The following is a 24714-nucleotide window of genomic DNA, read 5'->3' as shown; positions in this document are numbered from 1 at the left end:
ACCTCGAGAAGAACAAAATTATCAACGACCGTCAATACGGATTCCGGCGGAACCGCTCGTGCGGTGATCTTCTCGCGTATGTGACGCATGTTTGGGGGCGGTGCCTGGAACGTCACGGTGAGACCCAAACGGTCGCACTAGACATATCCAAGGCCTTTGACCGGGTCTGGCACCGAGGACTTGTCAACAAATTGCATTCTTACGGACTTCCCGCATCCCTGTGTACGTGGATTGCTGACTTTTTAAGGGATAGGTCGATTCAGGCGGTTGCTGACGGTTTCACCTCTTCCTCGCACTCCATAAATGCTGGCGTCCCACAGGGATCGGTTCTGTCTCCAACTTTGTTTTTGTTGCACATCAATGACCTTTTGACATGTGCACCGATTCATTGTTACGCGGATGACAGTACAGTTCATGATAGCTTTTTGTTTGACAAGCCCCCAAAGAGCACACAAACTCCAACGGCTCGGAGGGCTTTGAAGCAGAGAATGGACGGTTATCTCGAGAGTATTTCCTCCTGGGGTAAAAATAATCTCGTCGAATTTAATGTTTCAAAGACCCAATCCTGTCTGATTACGTCTAAAAGGGATCCAAATGATAATCTAGTCTCCTTCAACGGAAGCAATCTTCCGAACAGGCCTTCCATTGATATGCTTGGTGTAACTATAAGTGACCAGCTCAGGTACGGGGGCTCCATCGAAGCTAGAGTAAAGTTGGCCTCTCAGAAGCTGGGCGTACTGTACAGGGCCCGCAGATACTTTAATAGTACACAACTGCTCACCCTGTACAAATCGCAAGTGCGCCCTACTGTCGAATTTGGCAGCCATCTCTGGTCTGGAGCCCCAAAATACCTGAAAAAAACCCTTGACTCTGTGCAGAAACGGGCGGTCCGTTTGATAGATTCCCCAATCTTAACAAACGGACTGCAATCTTTAGAGCACAGGCGTCAGGTAGGTATGCTGTCCTTGTTCTATCGGTATTACAATGGAAGATGCTCTGAAGAACTAGCGTCATTGATCCCTTCGGCACCGGTGCGTAGTCGGGATACACGCCAAACGCGCGCCCAACATTTGTACACAGTTGACACTTGTCACATGAGAACGGGTCGCTTCTACAATTCGTTCTTAAGTTCAACAGCTCGGCTGTGGAACGAACTGCCGGCCTCTGTGTTTCCTCCCTCCTACAACATGGGACTCTTCAAGACCCATGTTCACTCCTTCCTCTCCACAAAAAGACCCTCCACACAGCATCCCCAAAGATGACATAGGCCCTGAGGGAAATTATTTTCTTCAGGGCCTCCTGTGTGGAGTAAATATAAAAAAAAAAAAAAAAAAAAACCCCACACCGCAGAATAAAAGATAAAGTGAATTTTAAAAACTCCTATAACTTTGAAGTGGTCGAAGAGTTTGCCTACCTGGGCTCCATCATAACGCAGGACAACGAAGACCCAGTAGAAGTAAGAAAGCGCATCACAGCCGCTAACAACACTTACTTCGCGTTGCTGCCAGTGTTCAAATCCCGAAACGTCCATAGGAAAACCAAAATAACCCTGTATGTATAAAACAATTATTAGAACGGTCTTGGCCTATGGATGTGAGGCGGGAACACTGACAGCAAAGTCTGCGGAACGGCTGGACACCTTCGAAAGAAAGGTACTTCGAAGAATCTTAGGAGCGGTGCGAGAGGGAGAGGCATGGAGAATCCGCCACAATAAGGAGCTATATGACATCTACCAAGCTCCCAGACTCTCTACTCATTTACGGCTCCAAAGACTAAGATGGGCCGGACATGTGCACCGAATGCCAAGCACACGTGTACCAAAGAAGGTTCTAACAGGACACCCGGGAGGCAAACGAAAGGCGGGCAGACCTAGGCTGAGATGGGAGGACGATGTCAGGAAAGATCCCAGAGGACTACTCCATGTTGCAGATTGGAAGACGACGGCCGAGGACAGAGGGCGGTGGAGGCTCATGTTAAAGGAGGCCAAGGCTCGAAATGGGCTGTAGCTCCATTGAAGAAGAAGAAGAAGATATGAAGCAAATATGATTGGTAGAAAAAGTCTGGGACAGTCGAGGAAGACGTGGCACGATCAAGTGAACCAGATTCTATATTTGGGCCATGCCAAGAGTCAGAATAACAGAAGAATATGAATGTGAATGAGGCAAGGAGTGTGTGCGGTCCGTCCTCTCTGCGATGAAACGGCTTGGTGGTTAGTTAGTCACAACAATTTTCTACATATTTTTTCAACAATGTATAGTTAATTAATTTTAAATGGAAACAATGTAATATACAAGCTAATTAACACTGGTTAACAAAAGATAAGGACAAACCTATATAAAATTATGTCGGCCGTCACGGTAAATTGTGTGTGCCGTCAAGGTAAATTGATAAATTTCAAGTAATACGTAGTTTACACTGTACAAAATAGTTGATAATATTATACTGTGATGCATAAAAAAGATTGAGTCATCATGCATATGTAGATTTAACACAGCAGGTATGTGGGTACGTACAAAGATTAAATTAATACACATTCATATTCTATCAGCACCCTTGAGGTGATTTTTAATTAATAATATCAAATATTATTGCGTGACATAAAATATAATATATTTTCCAATATACTGGGTAAATTATTGTTGCAGAGTTGCAGATTATTAGTTTTGTATATAGAATAAACATACTTATAGAAAAGAAGCAGTAAAAGCAAAAAACAAGTTCTGTCAAGAGAGGCACAGCAAAAACCATTGAAATATTTTGCTATCTATATAATAAAAGAGTGTTTTCAATTAAATTAAAAACAAATGACAAATTATAATATGTACAATCTTTATACCCACAAAGAGACTTAATAGTGCAGTCATGTAACTCTAAACTTATGTATTGCTGCCCTGTAACCAGTAGCGGCTCGAGTACTAATTCCATGATGGGGACCACCATTTTTGTACTTACTGAAATCTCACTACCGGAACAGTATATTATAAAATTTCTTTAACAAAAATGTTCATGGACAAATCATGCACCTAATTAGATGTCTAAACAAAAATAAATCAATATCTTGCAAGATTATCATCAAACTTAATTTGAACGCGCTCGATTCCCGCCCGAAACTAACAAACCGTCCAATTAATCTTACTGGAGGATTTAAAAGTCTGTCCCCAAATTCTATGAGATTCAAATACAAATGTGCATGCGCGGCAGGGCAATACCAGGAAAACCAAATGCGCTGTATAAAAATGCAATTCTTTCAAGAAAGGCATACTAGTACATACATTACTGATTTGAATCACTGATACAATATTGTATTTGTATGCCTTTCTTTGAAAGAATTGCATTTTTATGCCGATGAAACTAATTATTCATATTACATACAGTAAAACTCGCTTAAGAAGTTCCCACTTAAGAAGTTTTCACGCTTAAGAAGTTTTGATTTTTGGTCCCTTGAAAATTCCATACAAAAAACACGATTTTTTCCCACATAAGAAGTTTTAGAGCTAAAACTGCTTCCCGCTTAAGAGGTTTTAGAAATCCGGCGGTAAAATCAACACAAACGAAATATTGTGTCGCAAAATATCTAAAATCAGATCATAGTTTTATTATTGCTGTTCAGACGCAAAAAATTGTCATTACAAAGATATTTAAATTTAAAGAGTTTTACCGAAATTCACTGTAAAATTTTGGTACCTCGAAGTGGCGAAGTGTAAGAGCTTGCATTGTGCATTATTTAATTCACACTTAACCAACTCATAATAATCCAAAACTAATATTTGAATACGCCAAGTGTCAAACAATTTAGTATTTTTATTGTTAACTTTGTGGGTATCTACCTATACCGAAGCCGCAGTGAGTAGTGTATTGGCCAGTATAGTACCTACTAACATATTGGTTCCGAGTGCGCTGAGATATCTAGGCTGTCCCATTAGCCACATCTGCAAGTAAATAATTACAACTTTTTCTTTCCAAAAACCATTCTTAATATGGATGCTCAGGCATATATTTGTCTCGCAAAGGACGCAGTGAACTTACTGTCCAACATGATTATGGATCCCAATAATAAATTCACGAAAGAACATATCGCTAAAATTATTCCTAGAACCAATGACATATTAGGAACAATTGGCCAAATGGCTGTTAAAATGGCGAATCTTGAGGGTGAATTAACAGCTCTTAAAACTGCAACCCCTAATGTGTGCACCCCCTCAGTTTCACAAACTCAGAGTGTCTGTGATATCCTCGCCGAAATCAAAGAACAAAGTTACAGAGATAAAAATTTGATTATTCATAATATTCCGGAGAATACATCGTTATCTCAGACTGAATCAATAAATAGCGACATAGTGTCAGTGAAAAAAATAATTTCAGATTTAGATATGTCAACATTAAATCTTGACTTGAAAATCTACAGATTGGGTCAAAGGCGTGCCGATAAACCAAGAGGAATTAAAGTCGAGTTTCCGGAAGCTAAATGGCCGAAAATACTATTAAGCAAGAAACACGCATTAAAAAATAATATACGTATTTACCAAGATCAGTCATTTATGCAGCGGAAACAATTGAGTGACCTAAGAAATGAATTGGAAAATAGAAAATCTTCTGGTGAAACGGATATCACGATAAAATACATAAATAATAATCCGTCGATAGTCAAATCGAACCCAAAAAACTAAATTCTAAAATAAAAATATTTTATCAAAACGTACGTGGACTAAGAACAAAATTACAGGACCTGAAATCAACCTTACCTACTCTGGATTACGATTCTTACGCTTTCACTGAGACATGGCTGAACAAAAACATTGATACTACGGAATTGGGTTTCTTTGAACACACAGTGTACAGACAAGATAGAAGCAATAGCAATAAAACTAGAGGAGGTGGTGTGTTAATATCCGTAAATAAGAAATTCAACTCAAGAAAACTCAAATGCATCTACACTCATCTGGAACAACTATTCATCATGGTGTCTACCAATAAGGAAAAAATTATTGTTGGCTGCTTATATATACCCCCTTCTTCTGATGCTCAATTATACAAAGACCACTACCTCGAAGCTGAAACAATACGAAGAAAATTTCCAGATGCCACTTTGATATTAACAGGAGACTACAATCTACCTAATGTAACGTGGGACACAGAAAACAATAAAACTTCATGCACGGACAACATCAATCATGGTTCCCATGATATAATCGAGATGTCAAATTTTTTAAGTCTCCGGCAGTTAAACTATGTCTACAATGTTAACGCTCGTCTTCTCGATCTAGTGTTTTCCAATTCTTCTTCTGTAAAAGTATCCGCATCTGCTGAAGATATTCTCCCAATCGACAAGTATCACCCTCCTTTAACGATCGAATGCTACAGTTCAAAAATAGAAAAAAATCCATCTCCATCAACAAAATTAAACTTTTTCAAAGCTGATTTTAAGCAAATCACAAATCTTCTATTGTCTACTGACTGGAACTTTCTTGACTTTGAAGAAAACCTAAATGTAATGGTAGACAAATTTTACTTAATTTTAAATAATGCAATTGAATTGTTTGTACCCGTCACTAAAATCACTGTGCACAACTACCCAAAATGGTTTAGCAACGACCTTATCAAAATAATTAGAGACAAAAAAATTGCTCATAAAGTTTATAAATCGTCACGTGATCCTAAAGATTATGTAAAATTTTGTGAACTAAGAAAGACAACTAAAAATATGTCCAAGTTATGTTACAAAAGGTGTATCGAAAACTGCGAAGAATTGGCAGCAGCTAATCCTCAGAATATTTATAAATTTGCGAACATGCTCAATAATAATGACTCTAGTATTCCGTCAAACATGTATTTAGATAATAAAATGGCCGATACCCCCCAAGAAGTCGTCAATCTGTTTGCTGAATTTTTCAGCAAAGTCTATGATACTGCAAACAACTCTCCATTATTCGATACAACTACAGCTAACAATGACAACAAAATCGATTTTAGCCAATGTATATTCAAAGAAAGCGATATTAGAACTAAATTAAAATCCCTTGATATTAATAAATCGGCTGGTCCCGATAACACTCCTCCAATTTTCTTATCAAAATGCTTATCAGTTTTAACATTACCTCTAACTAAACTTTTTAACTTGTCTCTAAAAATTGGTACCTTTCCACAAAAATGGAAAACCAGTTTTCTATTTCCAATCTTTAAGAAAGGAAATAGATCAGATATCTCTAACTATAGACCTATATGTATCCAATCGTCAATCCCTAAACTATTTGAATCTGCTCTGCTTTCTAAACTCTCGCCTGAGATTAACAAAGTTATTTCACATCGTCAACATGGTTTCATGGCAAAAAGATCTACTTTTACAAACTTGATGATCTATCAGGAATACCTATTTAATACAATGCAAAAGCGTCTTCAAACAGACGTAGTGTATACTGACTTTAGTAAGGCATTCGACAAAGTCTCACATAAAATTCTCATACATAAACTTAGTGCCCTTGGAATAACAGGGAATATTTTGAGATGGTTTGAGAGTTATCTGCATAAAAGAAAAATATGTGTTAAACTCAACTCACACTATTCACACCAGTTCGAAGTCTTTACCGGCGTCCCACAGGGGTCTCATTTAGGACCAGTACTATTTTTATTGTTTATCAATGATATAACTACGGTTTTTGATGGAGTCATGATTCTCTTATTTGCAGATGATCTCAAAATTTATAAAACCATTACAAATATTCATGACTGTTACGTACTACAATTTAATCTTGTGAGGCTACAAGAGTGGTGCACCCACAATGAACTATTTCTCAATATTGATAAATGTCAAACGATAACTTTTTCCCGAATCAAAAATCCCATTACGCATCAATATAGCATCAACAACATCTTCCTAAAAAGAGTTGAGAATATTAAGGATCTTGGTATTATTTTTGACAGGCAACTAACATTTGTTCCTCATATAAACGAAATAACCAACAAGGCCATGAAATGTTTGGGTTTTATATTAAGGACAACGAAAGATTTTAAATTAATAAATTCCTTCAAACTGCTATTCACTGGTTTAGTTAGAAGTAATCTAGAGTATAACTCAACAATCTGGTCTCCATTTTATAAGATTCACCAATTAAAAATTGAAAGAGTGCAACATAAATTTCTGCGATTTATTAATTATAAATTAGGAATCCCAAACGAATATCTTAATTACACTTTCCTCATGAACTTATTAAATTTAACCGATTTATCATTGAGACGCACAGTGTGCGACTTAGTATCTCTTTTCAAAATTTCGAATGGCAGACTGGACGCCATTGATTTGACGAGTCTTATATCGCTCCGTGTACCTACGCGCGACACTCGACAGACCGCTCTATATAATGTTCCCATATCTGCTAACAATTATTTTCAAAACTCACCTATTCAAAGACTTCACATACTCGGTAATAAGTATAGCTCAATTGATGTTTATCATCATCAATCAATATACAAACTAAAATACAGTATACTAGAATGTTTGTAACAGATTCATAATTTTTTTTCAAACGCATATTTTATTGTTTCATTAACTAAGCTTTGTTTTGTAAAATTCCCAATCGGGCAAAATAAAGATTGATGATTACAAAGATGGTTTACAACAAACTGTAGTGTTTATCTTTATAATAATAATAACAAACTTACCTGTCTTGTGTGTATCACCTACTTACATTATTGTACTCTTGTAACTACACTATATTTATATAAACTTATCGAACTCATTGTCCAAATTCCAATAACACCGTAACTTTATACTTGAATTGTATCTACTTAACTACCTACCTATATCTGTTATATTTTTCTCAAGTTTATGTATTAGTTTAACCTATGTTCTGTAAAATATTCAACCGACGTACTTTGTACAATAAACTTTGCTTGCTTATGTTTATAAAATAATAACACCATAACAATAACCCTACACATTGTTATGTAAGTTCATACTCAATTTATTATGCTATGTAATTAAAATATTTTATAATGCTACTGAACAACAAAACCCATAACATGTATATGTAAAAGCCGTCTAGGCGTTAATAAAATGAAATAAATAAAATAAAATAAAATAAAATGAACCTTTTTCCAAGTCATAAATTGAAAGACGTTGACTGAAACCCATACCTAGTACCTGAGACCATAAAACCCTTTGTCGGCCGCCGGGCCGTAAGCCGTAACCTGCCGTAACCAATAAACATCCAATAAATAAACCAAATACCCCGTCTCCTAATCCCCTAACTAGGTAAAATAGCAATGGAACGAATAAACAATGCGGAATTATGTAACAAATATGCAAGCGTCTTTAAGGCCGAAATAACATGAAAGATTATATTAAACTCAACCTTAATGACAACGTGGGCTAGATCTACATTTGCATACATTTGACGCCTCCTTCAATAATCTTCTCTTTGATAATGAACATAGAGATGTTTCGTAATATTATTGTATAAAATTTTTATTCCATGGAATTTGTAAAACACGAAAAACTTTTGATAATCTATCGGATCACGGTTAATACGGAATATTTCACCTTTAAATACATAACAACATGATTATATGGCGGGGGAGATGGTAAAATATGCATTATAATTACGTTTTTTTCATTCAAACATCAAAAATTGCCGTGCATCATGTTTCATCTGACATTTGTCGTAAATTAAGTTTGAAGGTTAGGAAATACATATGCATAAATTTAAAATGTAGATTGAAACGAAACTTCGCAAATGATTTTTGTAGTTTTTGGATGCGTTCACAGATTATACATAATTCCAGCGTCAAACAGCTCGTATGATATAACTTTCTGATTCAAGCATCAAGCCATTTATTTATGTGCGAAATCGTAGCTATTCGATGTCTGCTAGTTAGGTAGGACCATAAATGAACCTACAGGTACATAATATTGAGCTGCGCATATTATTTTCATAAGGAATTTCTAGAAAAGGATTAAAATATCTTTAAAAATATACGATAGTCGACTGTGCCTGGCGAAAATACATCATGACAATAGTCTCTCAAATCTCAAATGCCATTGGAGCAAGCAGCAAGCGTGCAAAAAAGTTAAAGTCCGCCAACTAATAAGCAGTTTGCCGCGTAGATTTTGTGAGATTTTTCTGTGCAGTGCCATGGCAGGGTTGCAGTACGCAAACGGTTCTGAGGCAAAGAACCCGCTATCATCTGTTTGCGGTTAACAAAATTACTTGCGGTGTCCTTTTATCAAACCGCTTGGTAAAATTAACCACAACAAGTCTTTCTTTCTCCCTCAGTTCATATAGTAAACGAAAGCGTAAAAAAGAGACGGCGTATATCCACAGCTCTGTCTTCAACTGTCAAGTTAAGAGTGAGTAATCACTAACAAGTAAATATGTATAATCCATTGCCTTTACACCAATTTAAAATAAGATCAACAGTATGAACCTTTTGGAATGCTGCAACTTTTACTATCCGAATTCGAGTGGCTTTTTCGAGGGATGTACTTTAACAGTTTTAAAATTGTGTTTACTTTGTCCATGGGATGGTTTTGTTTTGATTTGTAATGTTTAGTCAAAATTTTACAACAAAAGAATTCAATAATAGAGTTAAGCAATCTACTATAGATAAATACTTCGAAAAAAAATAAAATTTATATGTAGGTATGTAAATAAACTTTTTATAATCAACTATGTTCTACCATTTTTCATTTATTTCACTTTCCCACCTTTTTCTAAATACATATGTAATACTAATTACCATGATAACTAGAAGATGTATATATATATATTTTTTTTTTTGACCGCTTGGATCATATGAGCTTGTTTTCATGACAATTTAACGTAGGTAGACATAGGAATGACGTATGCCCCGGACTCGAGTTATTAAATGGCTAAAATTGAATCCCACTTAAGAAGTTTTCCCACTTAAGAAGTTTTTTTTCCCCGGTCCCTTGGAAAACTTCTTAAGAGAGTTTCACTGTATATACGGGCGCAAACAAATAATTTGTCTTAATATTTTAAAGCATAAATTGCAAAAAGTGTACTTTCATAAAATAATCAAATAATATAAATAATAATTAAAACAAGCTTGAAAATATTTTTTTTTTTACATATGTATATAAATATTTGTAAATATTAATTGCTTTTATGGTTAAAGAATTCATTCATTTTGATGACAGTCTTTCTTTGTAAATATATTATGTAATATGGCAGACTGGGATTGCACTACACTCCTAGTCCTAATATGGCAGACTGGGATTGCACTACCCTCCTAGTCCTAATATGGCAGACTGGGATTGAACTACCCCCCTAGTCCTAATATGGCAGACTGAGATTGCACTACCCCGCTAGTCCTAATATGGCAGACTGTGATTGCACTCTCCTAGTCCTGCTGGGTTAAAAACTTGAATAAATAATAAAAAGCTTCAAGTATTTAAGTGCGATGTTATTTTGGATTCTGAAATTTTATTGTTCGCCGATGATTGTAAGATTTTTTAAATTATCCACACATTACTTGATTCGATACTTCTTCAAAATGATATCAACAGAGTTTCTAAGTGGTGCATTGACAATAGAATGTTTCTGAATTCTTTAAAATGTGTCCCCATAACTTTTACACATAAACGCAACTCTATCTCAACTCAATATTTTATCGACGGTACTAAACTCCAGGAAGTCACAACCATTCGGGACCTAGGCGTAATATTTGATAAAAAACTAACTTTCACACCTCATATCGACAGCATTATTTCTAGATCCCTGAAAATGCTAGGATTTATCAAACGAAATAGTAAAAATTTTCAGAATCCCAAATCAAAAATAACGCTGTACAATTCCTTCACCCGCAACGTGTTGGAGTACGCAAGTTCTATATGGAGTCCAACCTACAAAGTTCATATTCAGCGAATAGAGCGGGTTCAAAAACATTTTATGTACCACCTAGCGTATTGTGATAAGCAAGCTCGATCACTTCCTCACCACACCGATAGACTAAATTTCTACAATGTACGCACCCTTGAACAGAGAAGACTAAATATTGATTTAAATTTTCTTTTCAAAATTGTTAATGCTCTAATAAACTGCCCTTTCTTACTCTATCAAATTATGTTCAACGTTCCTAGAATTGGTTCCCGACTTATACATTATATTTCGTTACATATTAAAAAATATAAAACTAAGCTGGGGTATGACTCACCTTTACCAAGAATGTGCCGTTATTTTAACGAGACATATAAAAGTCATCCCATTGATTTGTCAATGTCATCATTGGCCACCTTCAAATCAAACGTAAACAAGACTTAAAGCTACCTATCGTGTTGATCTAAAAAATAATTACTGTTGCTGTTATGAAATGTATATGTAAGTGTATGTATGTGTGTATACATGTATGCATGTAGGTGCATACATGTACATTATTCTTTACTTAAAGTGTTGTGTTCATCAATGTTGTGTTTGTCTGTAATTAGTGATAGTATCAACCAAGTTTAATTAATGTAATTTTATTTTGAGAGCTTTGATATGAATCACTGTTGACAAACCTAAGGAAAACAAAAAAAAAAAAAGTATTTTTATCTTTTAGTAGGTTTCAGGAATATCTGGTGGGTATAGAAACCATCATCCCCCTATGAAGAACCGCCATTGCCGAGAACTAGGCTTGACTAAACTGATTCTGATTTTCCTTCCAGTTAACGCTTCCTGCTCAAGCCGGGGTACCAGGATCACAGCCCAGAGTATTCACGCTACAGATACCCACCTCTGCTTTGCAGAACAACCAATTGCACCAAGTAAGACACCACTAGCCTTGAAATAGTCCCTCACAATACTTTTTATTAGCGCAACATGTCTGGACATCTTGAAAAAAATCTATTTTGTGATTTTATTTTTCTCCACTGGTACTGTCACTCCAAAGTGGACATATAATTTCCGCAATTGTAAGGCTGAAGGCAGGTGGAAGGGGAAGGGGGTAGGAAGAGCAAGGTGGGGAAGTACCTGGCTAATCAGAACTGGTCGCCAAATATTGCTTATGCCATTTCAACCAATGTTGAATGATCGTCTTCCACCAGAGCGATATTGGGAGTATCGTCCACTCTGGAACGTGCCGCAAATAAACTATAATTATTAAATTAAATGTTTAATTAATTAAATTGTGAAACAACACAAAATAATTCAATTAAATTTACTTGCGAATGCTGGGATTTTAACTCACGACTTTTGGATTTGTGCCCCTCGACCATGTAGGCTGTTAAATAACCTGAGTTTAATATACATATTCCATCCCTCCTCCCTGCAAAAGTAAGAAAAGTTTTTGATTGAACCATTTGTGTTTGCAGGTTTTAACGGGTCCTATAATCACTGCCACAATGAATCTACCGCAGCCCCTCGCCGCCACTCTCCTGCAGCAGCACATTAATGCCGCGCTCTCGGGGCAACAGTCTAACTTTAGTGAGTATATCGTGACCAGGAGGGTTATTCTGAATTCTACTTATCAAATACAACCAACTATTATTATCTCACATTATCAACATGTTAATAAAACTCTGAATGCTGTGGATTGAGGCCGCGAGTTAGGTATTCCCGGAGGCACCTTGTTGAAGCGACAGGTTCCCTCGACCAGACTAGAAAAAGCGGAAGATACTTAACTGAAATTAAAACCTACGGAATAGAATTCGCAAGTTCTATTTCTATAATTGCTTCATACACACGAGAAAAGGGGTGGACGTAACCTCACAATATCTCTTGCCATATAGTTGTCACAGATGGGTAATATAATATATCTTGTTGTCTAGTTGTCCGGTCAGTGGCCGTGTTGGCATCACGTCTGGTTTGTATGGCCTCGCCCACAAATATTTATATAATGTTGTATCCCTCATGTGTAAAAAGCTTTATCATCATAATGGGAATACTTTGGTTGCTACAAAAAAACTTTCTTAGCTTTATCGGTACACTTACTTGGCAAAGGGTGATGCCCCCAATGACAAAAAAGGGTAATGAAGGAAGATATATAATGATAATGATGCTGCCATTACCAACAGTAATTTTCTTTTCCAAGTATACTTTATTTAGCTATAAACTTTTAACATTTTATATCTATTTTATATCTTAGGAAGTCTAAAATTGTTGCAACTTCTCGTAGGATAACAACAAACTTTACTATTAATACTATCTCTTTTTAACATGTCAACAATGTTGGATGTGCAAATTAGTAGTTTTGCACTAGAGCTGTTTAACCTTTTCTCTGCGGGAGACGCACGCCTGCGACGCACTGTACATGCCCTGTACGCGGGTGGCACATCTGTGCGACGCAAAGTTTCTTCGGCGTTATGGGTATGAAACATGCTTGAGCACGGTAAAACTTATACTCTTAAAAAATCTCACATCTTTACACTACTGACATCTTACGATATTTATCCATAATACGTATCCTAATCATCGATACAAAGATTTGAAGGGATCTTCCAACTCGGAGCGAAAAATGAATCAGTTTGAATTCTTCCCGCGTCTTTACACACGTTATTGCGCAGGCGCATTTTATAAGATTCTCAAACAGAGACGCTCGCCGTGTAGATTACATTGTTTTATCGAATTATTGTTTGCTTTTTCGTGGATATGAACTTTTTTAATTACAGTGTACATTCATCTGATTTATCATATTTTAAAATAAGTTCAGTTACATAAATTCATTCAAACTATTGAAGAAATATAAAATTTCGTCAGTGTTAGATTATTTTCAAATAAAGATACGTGGTTAAAACTTTTTTTTAGTGAAAAATCAAGTGTAAAGTTGTACAAGTTTGACGTTTTATCAATTTTTGAAAGTATTTTTATTGCCAAAATACAAAATGTCGGGTCGTGGTCTTAATGACGAAGAAATATTTGGTGCTACTTTAGAAATAGATTCAGATTTTGAAATTAGTGACAGTGACGTCGATAATAATTGCGAAGATGCTGAAATACATGAAAGCCATGATTCTGAACCCGAAATGAACATTGAAGAAGGAGAAGAAGTGGTTGAAAATCTGTGGACTGCCGGCCCTTTCGTACCCATTATTTATGAATTCGACGATTTCGCATCAGGTATCAATCCAGATACCAGGTTAACTGAAGACACGCCCGAACTTATGTTTTTTGAACATTTTTTGAATACAGAAATTATGACAAAAATTGTTGATGAAACAAATCAATTTTATCAATATAAAGTTAGGACGATGGATTTTACAGCAAAATCGAGAGTTACAAAATGGGTTGATACAACAGTCTCAGAAATGTACGTTTTTATTGCGTTAACATTTGCCATGACTAGGAACAAACACTTAGCTATCGAGGAACATTGGAGTACGAACCCCATAATCTTTTCACCAATATTTGGAAAGACAATGCCCTGAGACCGTTATCAGATAATATTACAGATGCTCCACTTTAGTGATAGTAATATTCAAACGCCTACTGATAGACTGCATAAAATACGTGTTCTTGTTGACCACACACGAAATATTTTTAAATCAACTATGATGCCCCATGAAAATCTATGTATTGACGAAAGCATCATCGTTTTCAAAGGCCGTCTATTATTCAAGCAATACATTCCATCTAAACGTCACCGATTTGGAATAAAAATGTTTGTGATGTGTGACGTCATGACGGGTTTCATTCTCGATTTTATAATTTATGTTGGTTCTGATACAGAAAAAAATGATACTCAAGGTATTGGTATTTCGGGAGGCGTTGTAACCACCCTTTTGTCAGATTATTTCGGAAAGGGTCATAATTTGTGGTGCGACAACTGGTACACTAGTCCAAATTTATTTAAATATTTACACGAAAAAAAAACTAATGCTTGTGGCACTGTTCGGAAAAACAGGAAAGGCATGGCACCTTTTGTTAAATTGAAGAAAGGGGAAATCCAATCAAAGCACCAATCACCGTTGTTAGCTTTGAAATGGCACGATAGGCGTGAAATCCACATGCTGACCACTCTTCATGATGGTTCTGTTGGACCATCGGGAAAAATAAATAGATCGACAGGAGAGCCCATTTTAAAACCACAATGTGTTCTAGACTATAACAAGAACATGGGTCTAGTAGACAAAGCTGATATGATGCTAAGCAACTTAAGTTGTATGAGGAAGTCACTCAAATGGTACAGGAAAGTTGCATTTCATATAATTGATTTGTATTTATTAAATGCTCACATAATATACCAAACTGTAACATCAAAAAAAGTCAGTTTGGCTGATTTCCAAATGGCTGTGATTGAGCAATTACTAGAGAAATATCACAAAACTTTGCCGAGTATTTTACGTCCCACAACATCAAGAGATTACCCGATGCGTTTATCATCGAAAATTGTTTCCAAACACATGCCCATTAAAGTTCCCCCTTCAGCAAAAAACACAAACCCTCGTCGAAGGTGTCGTGTCTGTGCCACTTCAACACTGAAGCCCAAAGTCAGAAAACTTACTAAATTTATGTGCTTAGAGTGCAATGTGCCGTTATGCGTTGAGAACTGTTTCAAAATTTATCACGATAAAAAAATATATTAAGTGATACATATTTACGGTGACATAATAACAGAAAAATTATTTCATTATTTTTGTAAATTTAAGTGTAGTTATTTTTTATTATATGAACCTTTTTAAGTGTGTCAATATTTCATGTATCCAGTCAAACGCGACATCGCACCCATAAATCAACCACTTACATCGCACCACAGTTGAAGAGCTCTACTCCGGTATGTTTATAAGCATGTGTATCGTTATCTTTGAAATATAAACATGGCCGCCCGGGTATACCGTATCAGATTACGAATATTATATACTTCGAATTTTTATCAAGTCTCATTGATGTTCGGATTGTTTATTTATACTTGAAAAGATAATTCAAGACATAAGCGACGTATTTTTTAAAACAAATTTTAAAATCCATGCGTGATTATTGTTTAAAGTCATAAATTAGATTGATGATAAATAGCCCCGCGTGTGAACGAAGTGATACAAATTAATGACGCATAGAAAAGGTTAAAGTTTCGCTTCTGCTTTTTTACTGTTTTTGAGATCAAGAAATATTGTGTTGTTTGATATATTGTATTACCCTATATTATATCTGCTACAGCACAATATAGAACTCATGCCTCTGTTCTGAATTATTTCCATTATTTTAATTTGTGTTATATTGCTCAGAAAAATTACACTTATGCAGTAATTCAGGTGGGATGCTATAGCGGTGCTGTAGACCAATTTCCTTTTTTTAATGTCTAATTTTCCCTTTATCCTACATAATCTCTCAGGCTAATTTGTTCACTTTGGGGAACAACTCATATGATCTTATGGAAATCGTTGTGTATCCCTTACTGTCATGGTGAGAAATATGATCTATACGGTGTTAGAAAGAGAAAACACCACGCTTTATATTAAAATCTGGAAGTTAACCACAGAAATTATGAATGAAATTGTGAATTAATTTTTATATGAAATGACAAAAAAGTTAGGTGTCAGTAAGATTTGTGTAATAGTGTTACATTTTAATTAGTTATCTGATTTTATTTCCCAAGTATTTAATTTCTTCTACTTCTTCGATATTCTGAATTTCCTTATTTAGGGTAATAAATAATTTATTTAGTTTTTTTACCTAACACTATGAATTTACTTTTAGTTACGTTTAATTTCAGTTTATATTTAACCGTATAAATTTTGTATTATTTTAATTTATAATTTAGGTCGAGACGACTGCATTATCATTTGTCATAAAGCACTTTCAATTATTGATACATAATAGTATTCCTTGCAGGCAATTTAACCACCAACAACATCAACAAATCCCAAGTGGACGGGGCTTGTGACTCATCAGATGACGAGATATCAGAGGGGGGGGGCTCGGACGAGGAAGCTGAGGGGGAAGCGGAGGGAGAGGAAGCAGCCTCGGTGGGGGGCAGCGAAGGAGGGCCCGATGATGATGAAGCGGAAGGTGAAGGCGAAGGGGGAGCTGAAGAAGAACCCTTGAACTCGGGAGATGACGTGTCCGAGGAAGACCCCTCTGATATGTTTGACACGGACAATGTAGTTGTGTGCCAGTATGATAAGGTAATTCTTTACTTTCTTTGGGGCTGACTTTTGGATGGTCATGTTTGTATAATTACAATTTACTATAAATAATCTAGTTTCCATGGGGCGATTTGATTTATTTATTTAATATTATTTAATTTAAAATGGAAAAAATTTAAGTAAATGCCACTTTTATGTTTTATACTTAATGCCGACCGGGTTTCGCTACAACCATAGCTTTATCAGGGCTGTATTAAACTTTAAAAATCTACAATCTACCATTACATGTATTATCAATATGTTAAGCTTACATGGGTTGCAAGAAATTGAGTTCCAGTGGACCCCTGTTTTTTTTTTAAAATTAAATTTTCTAATGATCTGTTTAGGTCAGGTTAGGGCCAGAGTCAGGTTTTAGGTTGTGTTGTGTTTCGTGTTTTAGGGTCAGGTTACTTCATAAGAATGCAATAGGAATCAGACTGGATAACTAGGAAGAAGAAGAAGCCCAATAATTAGGTTGTTCCCTATTGACAAAGACCACTATCTACCCAACCCCTTACCTACTCCTACAATCCTACAACCACTTCCACTGGAACTCGGCCCAATATCTTGCAACCCATATAAGCTTATATTGAAAATACATGTTACTGGTGGATTGTAGATTTTAGTTTTTTTAAAGTTTAATACGGTAATGCAGCCCTTAAAAAGCTACGGTTGTAGCGAAATCGAGACGGCATTAACAATAAAAATAAAAGTGCTGTTTACTAAGTTATTGTTTTATTTTAAATTATATTGTCACATTACAAAGTATCTGCTTCATATGAACAAAAAAGAATATTATTTAATTTATTCAGTAATATTCTTACTTCTTAAAATGGATAACTTTAAAATAATCAAAATCTGCTCTCCCATAGATGGTGACATGACTTGCAAAAGTGTTTTTCCTAAAATTATTAAATTAGCGCAATCTACAAAAGAGCAGATTATGAATTCTTTTAAGTATATCCTTAAAGGCATATAATAGGCAAGGCAGATTTCCGAAACTACCAAAATATGTTTATTATTACATCGCTAGGTGGCAGTAAGGATGCCTTCACCGATGTACAATATTCAACATTATACGTGAGTTATGAAGAGACATATAGATATTCAAGTAAAAAAAACAAACCAATAACAAAATGTGGCTTGTTTATGGAACTTACTATTTTGGTAGAGTATTTAGTATGATCTTTTTTACAAATGTTTCATCATTTGCTTGTTATTGTAAATCATATTAGGTTTGAAAAGCTGACAATAGGTTTTTAAGTTCGCGATATTATGTGAAAGGAGGAAAGCAACCGTAAGCGGCGTTTTGCACCGCTAGCGGTTGCTTGGTTCCTTTCGTGGTCGCGTTTCGTTAGGGACTGAAGTGTAGGTAGGAGTGAGCGCTATTCCATTATAAACGGTGTTTGGGATCTCATGGTTCAAGTAATCCATTAAATTATTATCAATAAATTTTACATGTTATTTAATGTTATCATGTTATACATTTTATTGTTACTGTATTTGTAATTTTAAAGTGTTGCTTTGCTTGATTCTCCGTAATGGCAATCTTGTATTATTCTTCTTATATATTGACCTCGAGAAATAAAATAAAGTTTTTTTTTATATTTTTTATTTTTTTATTTTTCTGTGTTATTTAGTACAACTAAACAACAATATTTTTTAACCATGGCAGTAGCTGTCGTGCAAGGCCGCAGAAAACCATGACAAAACTGCAGCGACACTCACTCTTTATTTTAATAAAACAAATATAATAATGAGAGTTTATTCCAGAATGTACAAAAATAGTACAAATATTGACAAAATAACAATGCATTCATACATAGAATGGAACAAAAAAGAAACAAAAAATATAGTATATGATAATAAATGTTCATGGGGGATATTTGACAGGCTCCTGTTTCGTTTGAAGGCCATCAGGGGGGACTCCATCCAGGCAACCATGGCAGTGATGATGGTATTCTTCGACTGGCGTAGTCTGCGCCATAAGCTTCCCCTGCGGTGGAACAAAGGTTTATTTTAATATACACAGGATGTTAAGGGACGTACTTGACTTACTTTAACCAGTGATTCCTGACATTATTTAGAGAAAAAATGTAAATAAAATTTTGTTCTCCTGTGACTTTTTCAAAATGTCACCGGAAATGTCACATCGAACATCGAAAATGTCACCGGTGACCGTAAATTCATTTACAGTTTTTACTGCAAATAATATCAGGATTTACTGGTTAAAGTAACTCAAGTACGTCCCTCAACACCCTGTGTATATGTTTAATACATTAAATAAAAGGAACTTCAAGGAAGGGTTCTTCAGAGTGAGCTCTTCAGGAAGTTATCTAAAATCGTATCAGAATCTAAAATTTGAACAATATTTACATTAGTTTCAATAACACGTAACAGATTTTTCTTGCATTTTTTAAGTTTTTCTGTTCGAATTTGTGTCGCTGCTTTTCGTTTTTTCTCCAACGCGGATATAATATACTGTGGGTCACGAATGGGCATTGATCTTTTAAATCTAGGATCTATGATTTCTGGTAATAAACAATCCATAAAGAAAGTACTTAATCTGCTTTCCATCTTTTCTCCCCAAAATTTGTCATCTCGTTTTATTATTTCTATCTTTAATGGAATTGCTTCACCCAACCAGACGGCAAAAATACATACAGACTTATTGGAAATGTGAAGTTGACCCTGTACTTGATAATACCAGTTGTGATTTGTATTTGTAAAAAAATTTTTTTTGTTTTTATCTTCCTTCCAGAACGTAATTTTTTTTTTGCTATTGCTTCTTCAAATAGCATCCCACTAGCAGAAATCGGACATTTAATTTCTAATATTGTACTATCATTTACCAAACCATCTGGAGTGGCTCCTAAGAATGGGAAAATTTCATCAATAAATAAGCCACAGTCATCGACCACAATATTTTCTTGAATGCAAAGTTGCCTTTTTGCAACTTGCTCATGGTCTCTACCATATTGCACAGATTTTATATTATCTAGAGAGCGGCCGTATAATATTGATTTAACTAAATTAGCACAACTGATGGTTTGTTTGACTTGGTTTACAGATATTACCAAATAAAGAAGCTGTTTCTTCTGCGTTGCAGCCACTCCCCGCTATCAGACTGCAAGACAGTTCGTCTTTCAACTGCCTTCTTTTCACTTTTTGAAATGTCGAGTAGCTTTAAGAATTCTGCCTTAGCACATTCATATGCATCATGTTCCATATCCATTTTTTCGCACAATTCGCCATAATGGATATCAGGTGCTCCTGATTTTGTAAGTAAATGTCTCCCTTGTTTTTTTCGTAAAGATCTTTTATCGTTTGTTTTAGAAGCCATTCTTCTTTTTTTTCTTTTCAATTCTAATCGTTTCAAAAAATTACTAGGGCTCCTGTTGAAAATCTGCTTATGTAAAGAATAATACGGTCGCTTGGAATTGAAAGAAACTACTGCAGCTGCACAACGACCCATATATGACTGTTTTAAAGAATAATTAATTCGTTTTCCACCAATAAATTTTGCAATAACTCCATTGAAACTCTCAACAATATTACTGTCTAAACAATGTACTAGACTCCGGGCATTGTTGACAAGACGAGAATTAGCTTCCATAATTTTTGAAAATATAATATTGTTTTGTAACTTTGGAACGTGATTGTGGTCTAATGTTTTATTTGGATCAATTTTAAATTTGCAGAAGTACAGTAAACAATCTTTATGTTCACCGAAAACATGTTTGGGTCCATTTAATAAATCTTTCCTTAAATCGATAATTTTTTGGTCTAATGTACTATTTGATTGCATCCTGTAATTTGCAGCTCCAACTACCGCCTTCCTAAGACGAAGTTTGTTGGTTGAAACAATTTTTCTAAATTCCAAAGGAAAGCCGGTATCTTTCGTAATTTTTTCAATTTGATTGCTGTAGTTTCGAATTAAGTGGTTAGAGCATTCTATTTTCTGTACTGTAATATTGGGATATGGGTGACTACTTCTGATTCTGGCGTAAGTGCTGGAGTCTCCATCGGCAATGAGGGTTGAATATATAAGACCGTACATACTTATCGATTGTTGAAATCCGTCTAAAATTGCTTCAGCTTCCATTCCGCTTGAAGAACCAACATAATTTTTGAAGCATGTGTGCTCGGGCACAGGAATTTTCAAATTTATAGCTCTTGCGCAGTTCGTACAGTACTTATTTTTAACTGCCATGTAAATAATTTTTTTTGTGCGGTAACCGATTATCGTAGCAGCTCCTGAGAGAGCGGAGTAGTTGGTTTTATAAGATCGTTTAGACCAACATGCATCAGCTACTACAGTGATCATTGGCGTCCCGTTTTCATCAACATCGCCGCTTTGAATAGCCAGTTTTTTTTCTTCATCGGCTGCCGCAGCCATACTGGTAAATTTGGTTTTCTCCCACCATTCACAAACCTTCTTATGGCATTTTCCATATCCAGCAATAGATAAGGACGGAACTTCAAGGGTAGCACATAGTTCTTCCATGCCCGAATAACCCGATCCTATGCTCATTATTCCCGACACAAAAGATTCGTTGATGCCAATGCCTTCTTGTATGCTTTCGGACGTTTTAAGTTTAAAATGTTTACCACATAACACACATTTTAAATTAAAAGTAGAGTTCAAACCATTTCTATTTTCTGAGGTAAATCGTAAATGCTTTAAATTGCAGTTAAAAAGGGAATCATGTTGACTAATACATTGGAGTTGTTTAAAAAAATAATCAAATTGTACTACTCTCCGCCCTTCTATGCAAATATCATCGCTTTCTTCTATCGCCTTTTCAATAACAAGCTCTTGCTCTGATTCTTCACAGCTCCATCCTTGGTCATTGGTCACAGGTTTTTTCCCCAAAAATTTGCTGTCTTTTTGGTCCTGAACATAAAATAAAATTTTAGTAAAATACAAACCTATCATTACGATGTTGGGAACACGCGTCATAGAAATCATAAAAATTCTCGCCTTTCGACAATATACTTCATGAGGGCTAAAGCAGGTGCATGTAACAAGTGTTCCGATATATCAGGAATATAGGTAGAGATGGCAAAAAAAAACGCGAAAAAATATTTATGGTTCGAAAATAGGGCATTTATAAGTTTTCTTTGCGTTTCAAGGCATTTGAAAGTGTTTCCAGTGATTTCTATTTCGCGAATTAACGCGAAAAACGTGATTTTGGCCGTATTTCAGCTAAATTATTCTATTTAGCGAAATAGGCGCGAATTTCCCGAAAATACCGGGTATTGACTGACAGGCGTACGAGAATGGAGCCCACTATTGAAACGTGCGCAATGCTATCATTCAATCAGTAAAGTGCCACATCCATTGTTGCATGTATTTACCTGTATTTCAAATATGCCTACTTTATTTCATTTTTGGAAGCCTGTCCTACCTCTTTTTACAATTTTGTTACTATTTTATGTGTAAATATTTAATATTTTTTAATTTATACTGTACGCTGAATTTAAACGCTTTCCGAGAATATAGCGTATTTCATAAGTCAAAGAACCATACAAATTGGAGAAGCTGATACAGTAATATTTAGTCCTGTACAACTAAAGAATAATTGAGAAAAATGCATAAGGAAGGTAGTTTCATGTGAATGTGCAGGGAAAAGTATTATGCCTACTTTATTTAATTTTTGGAAGCCTTTCGTACGATTTTTTATAATTTTGTTACTATTTTATGTGTAAATATTTAATATTTTTATACTGTAGGCTAAAATAGCTTTTTGACATTACCCATTTTTTGCGAAATAAATTACGCCTATTGATGTTAATCGCAATCTGCATTTGTTGTGTTTGTGTTCGACCCGTACTTAGAGTTTCCTTCCTTATTAATTTAATATTAAAAATAATTATTTATAATCTTTCACATGGAAATATGTACTTGCAAATGAAGGTTAAACATATATTTTACCAAAAATACTTAAAATATGCGCTAAAAACATTCACGAAATACATTTTTTTCTATTTTGCTACAAAACGCTAAGTTATGCCTCAAAATGCTATAAAACCCTAAATTTCCAATTGTTAATGCTAACAAAATCTGAAAATTAATGCTAAATTTTGCCATCTCTAAATATAGGTAAATAGGCTATGAGAAATCGTCTTTTCAAACTTTGACACCTCATATCTCAGAACAAGTTAAATGAAGTTAGAACCCTATCCAAATGAGGTGACGAATAGTAAATGCGAGATATTTGAAGTATATAAGTACCTTTTCGACAGTAGTGGCTGATGAACCAATAAGAATATCCTCGTGGTCTAAATCTTCCAAGTTTGGTCCTTTGTGTGCAATATTTACAGTAGACTCATTTGGTTCTATCGTATGTTGGTGTTTTTGCTGTATTTTTTCCTAAATAAAAAAGCAAAAAAAAATATATATTATGATGAAAAAGTCCAGAACCCCCCCCCCCCCACTCCCGTGACTCCAACGCACTCAAATTAATTTGTTGCTCGAAGCATACCTTGTTTGGAGTATTTTTTCCGGCTGCTATGGATAAATCATGTGTTGATCTACAAAGAGAAAAATAATATAATTATTTGAAACTGTACAACACAACACATAGATAGAATATCTTTGATTTGACAATGTGTGAATGGTTACGTGTTTATACGCGGAAAGGTGATATGAACTAAAAATGATCCGGCGTGAAATGGTAATTTTTGGTTCAATTACCAAACGTGCCCTATGAAAAAACGTTCTATCTCCCACTCAGTCAGAGCGCGTAAAGACAATGAATTCTCTCACACACACTTGCATAAAGATGCCGCCAGTAAACAACATGACGTTAGTGCTAACCGTTAGGAAAAGGAACGCATATTAAATGTTGGATATTACACGTTTCAAAGAATTTGACACTTGAAAATATACAATGCGACAAATTTATATGAAAAAAGAGAATTTGTGAGTACTTACTGTTTTCGTAGCTTCTTTAGATTATTGCAATGCTTCAAGTGAGTCGGTATTCTACTTTTAGACCCATTAATGAAACATTTTGATGGCATTTTCGAAATATATACGCCGTAAAACAGGGAGCGATAGATTCAGTACCGTTCACGGGGGCTTCTCACCCGTAATAAGTAAAATACTGTGAAATGTCTTGAAAATTTGGTGCAAGATGAAGTATTTATTTAATTGTTAATATCCACAGATATCATAACGATAATAAGAGGCCGTACTTCTACAGATGTGTGTATTATATACATATTTTAAATAAAAAATATTGTGTAAAAGCGTTTTTAATGCGATAATCATGGATCGAAGTTTTAAAAGTGGGTTGTATGGTGTATCAATGTTTTTATTTTTTATAGTCGAATGCCTACAACAACTACAAAAAAAATAGGCAGACTGAAAAATAATAGTCCATTAATTGGTATAAAAAAATATGAAGTCTGAGAATGACATACGAAAGGTAGTATTAAGCCGTTTTAGGGAGCCGTTTTCCAGCAAATCACCATTATGCCCTATAACCCACTCTTAATGACTATTTAAGGTACAATTATCATGTGTGTTTTAAAGTAAAAGTTTAGTATTGTATTATAGAAGTTTTTTATATTCACAGTCCTCACTAGAAATTTCTCATCATCTTCATGGTTGCCATATTTTGATGTCGTTTTTAAACATTTTTTTTTTTTTATAT

General features: G+C 35.1%; 1 protein-coding gene and 1 long non-coding RNA gene across 5 annotated transcripts in view; one reads left to right on the top strand and one right to left on the bottom strand.

Annotated features, from left to right (window-relative positions):
* The window catches only part of TfIIA-L (transcription factor IIA L), a 40409-nt gene that overhangs the window by 9554 nt on the left and 6141 nt on the right, over positions 1-24714 (top strand). For both annotated transcript variants that reach the window (XM_089640441.1, XM_089640440.1), the window contains 3 exons: positions 11660-11758; positions 12305-12416; positions 16758-17050. In XM_089640441.1, coding sequence (XP_089496567.1) covers positions 11660-11758; positions 12305-12416; positions 16758-17050 — 504 coding nt within the window. The remainder of the gene's footprint in view (positions 1-11659; positions 11759-12304; positions 12417-16757; positions 17051-24714) is intronic.
* LOC149417608 (uncharacterized) lies at positions 21323-24536 on the bottom strand. 3 transcript variants are annotated; one of them, XR_016303272.1, is made up of 4 exons: positions 23679-23813; positions 23539-23587; positions 23289-23426; positions 21323-21947 (listed from the first exon to the last, which is right to left on the bottom strand). It is a non-coding gene; the product is annotated as an uncharacterized LOC149417608 (long non-coding RNA). The 3 variants fall into 3 exon arrangements; XR_016303271.1 differs by lacking the exons at positions 21323-21947; positions 23679-23813 and adding an exon at positions 23991-24536 and having other exon boundaries at positions 22784-23426; XR_016303270.1 differs by lacking the exon at positions 21323-21947 and having other exon boundaries at positions 22784-23426; positions 23679-23817.

Source organism: Hesperophylax consimilis, chromosome 15, assembly GCF_061612785.1.
Source record: "Hesperophylax consimilis isolate HC1 chromosome 15, BYU_Hcon_1.0, whole genome shotgun sequence".
NCBI classification, from domain to species: Eukaryota; Metazoa; Arthropoda; class Insecta; order Trichoptera; family Limnephilidae; genus Hesperophylax; species Hesperophylax consimilis.
Note: the sequence above shows the minus strand (reverse complement) of the source record. Positions and strands in the feature narration are given on the sequence as shown.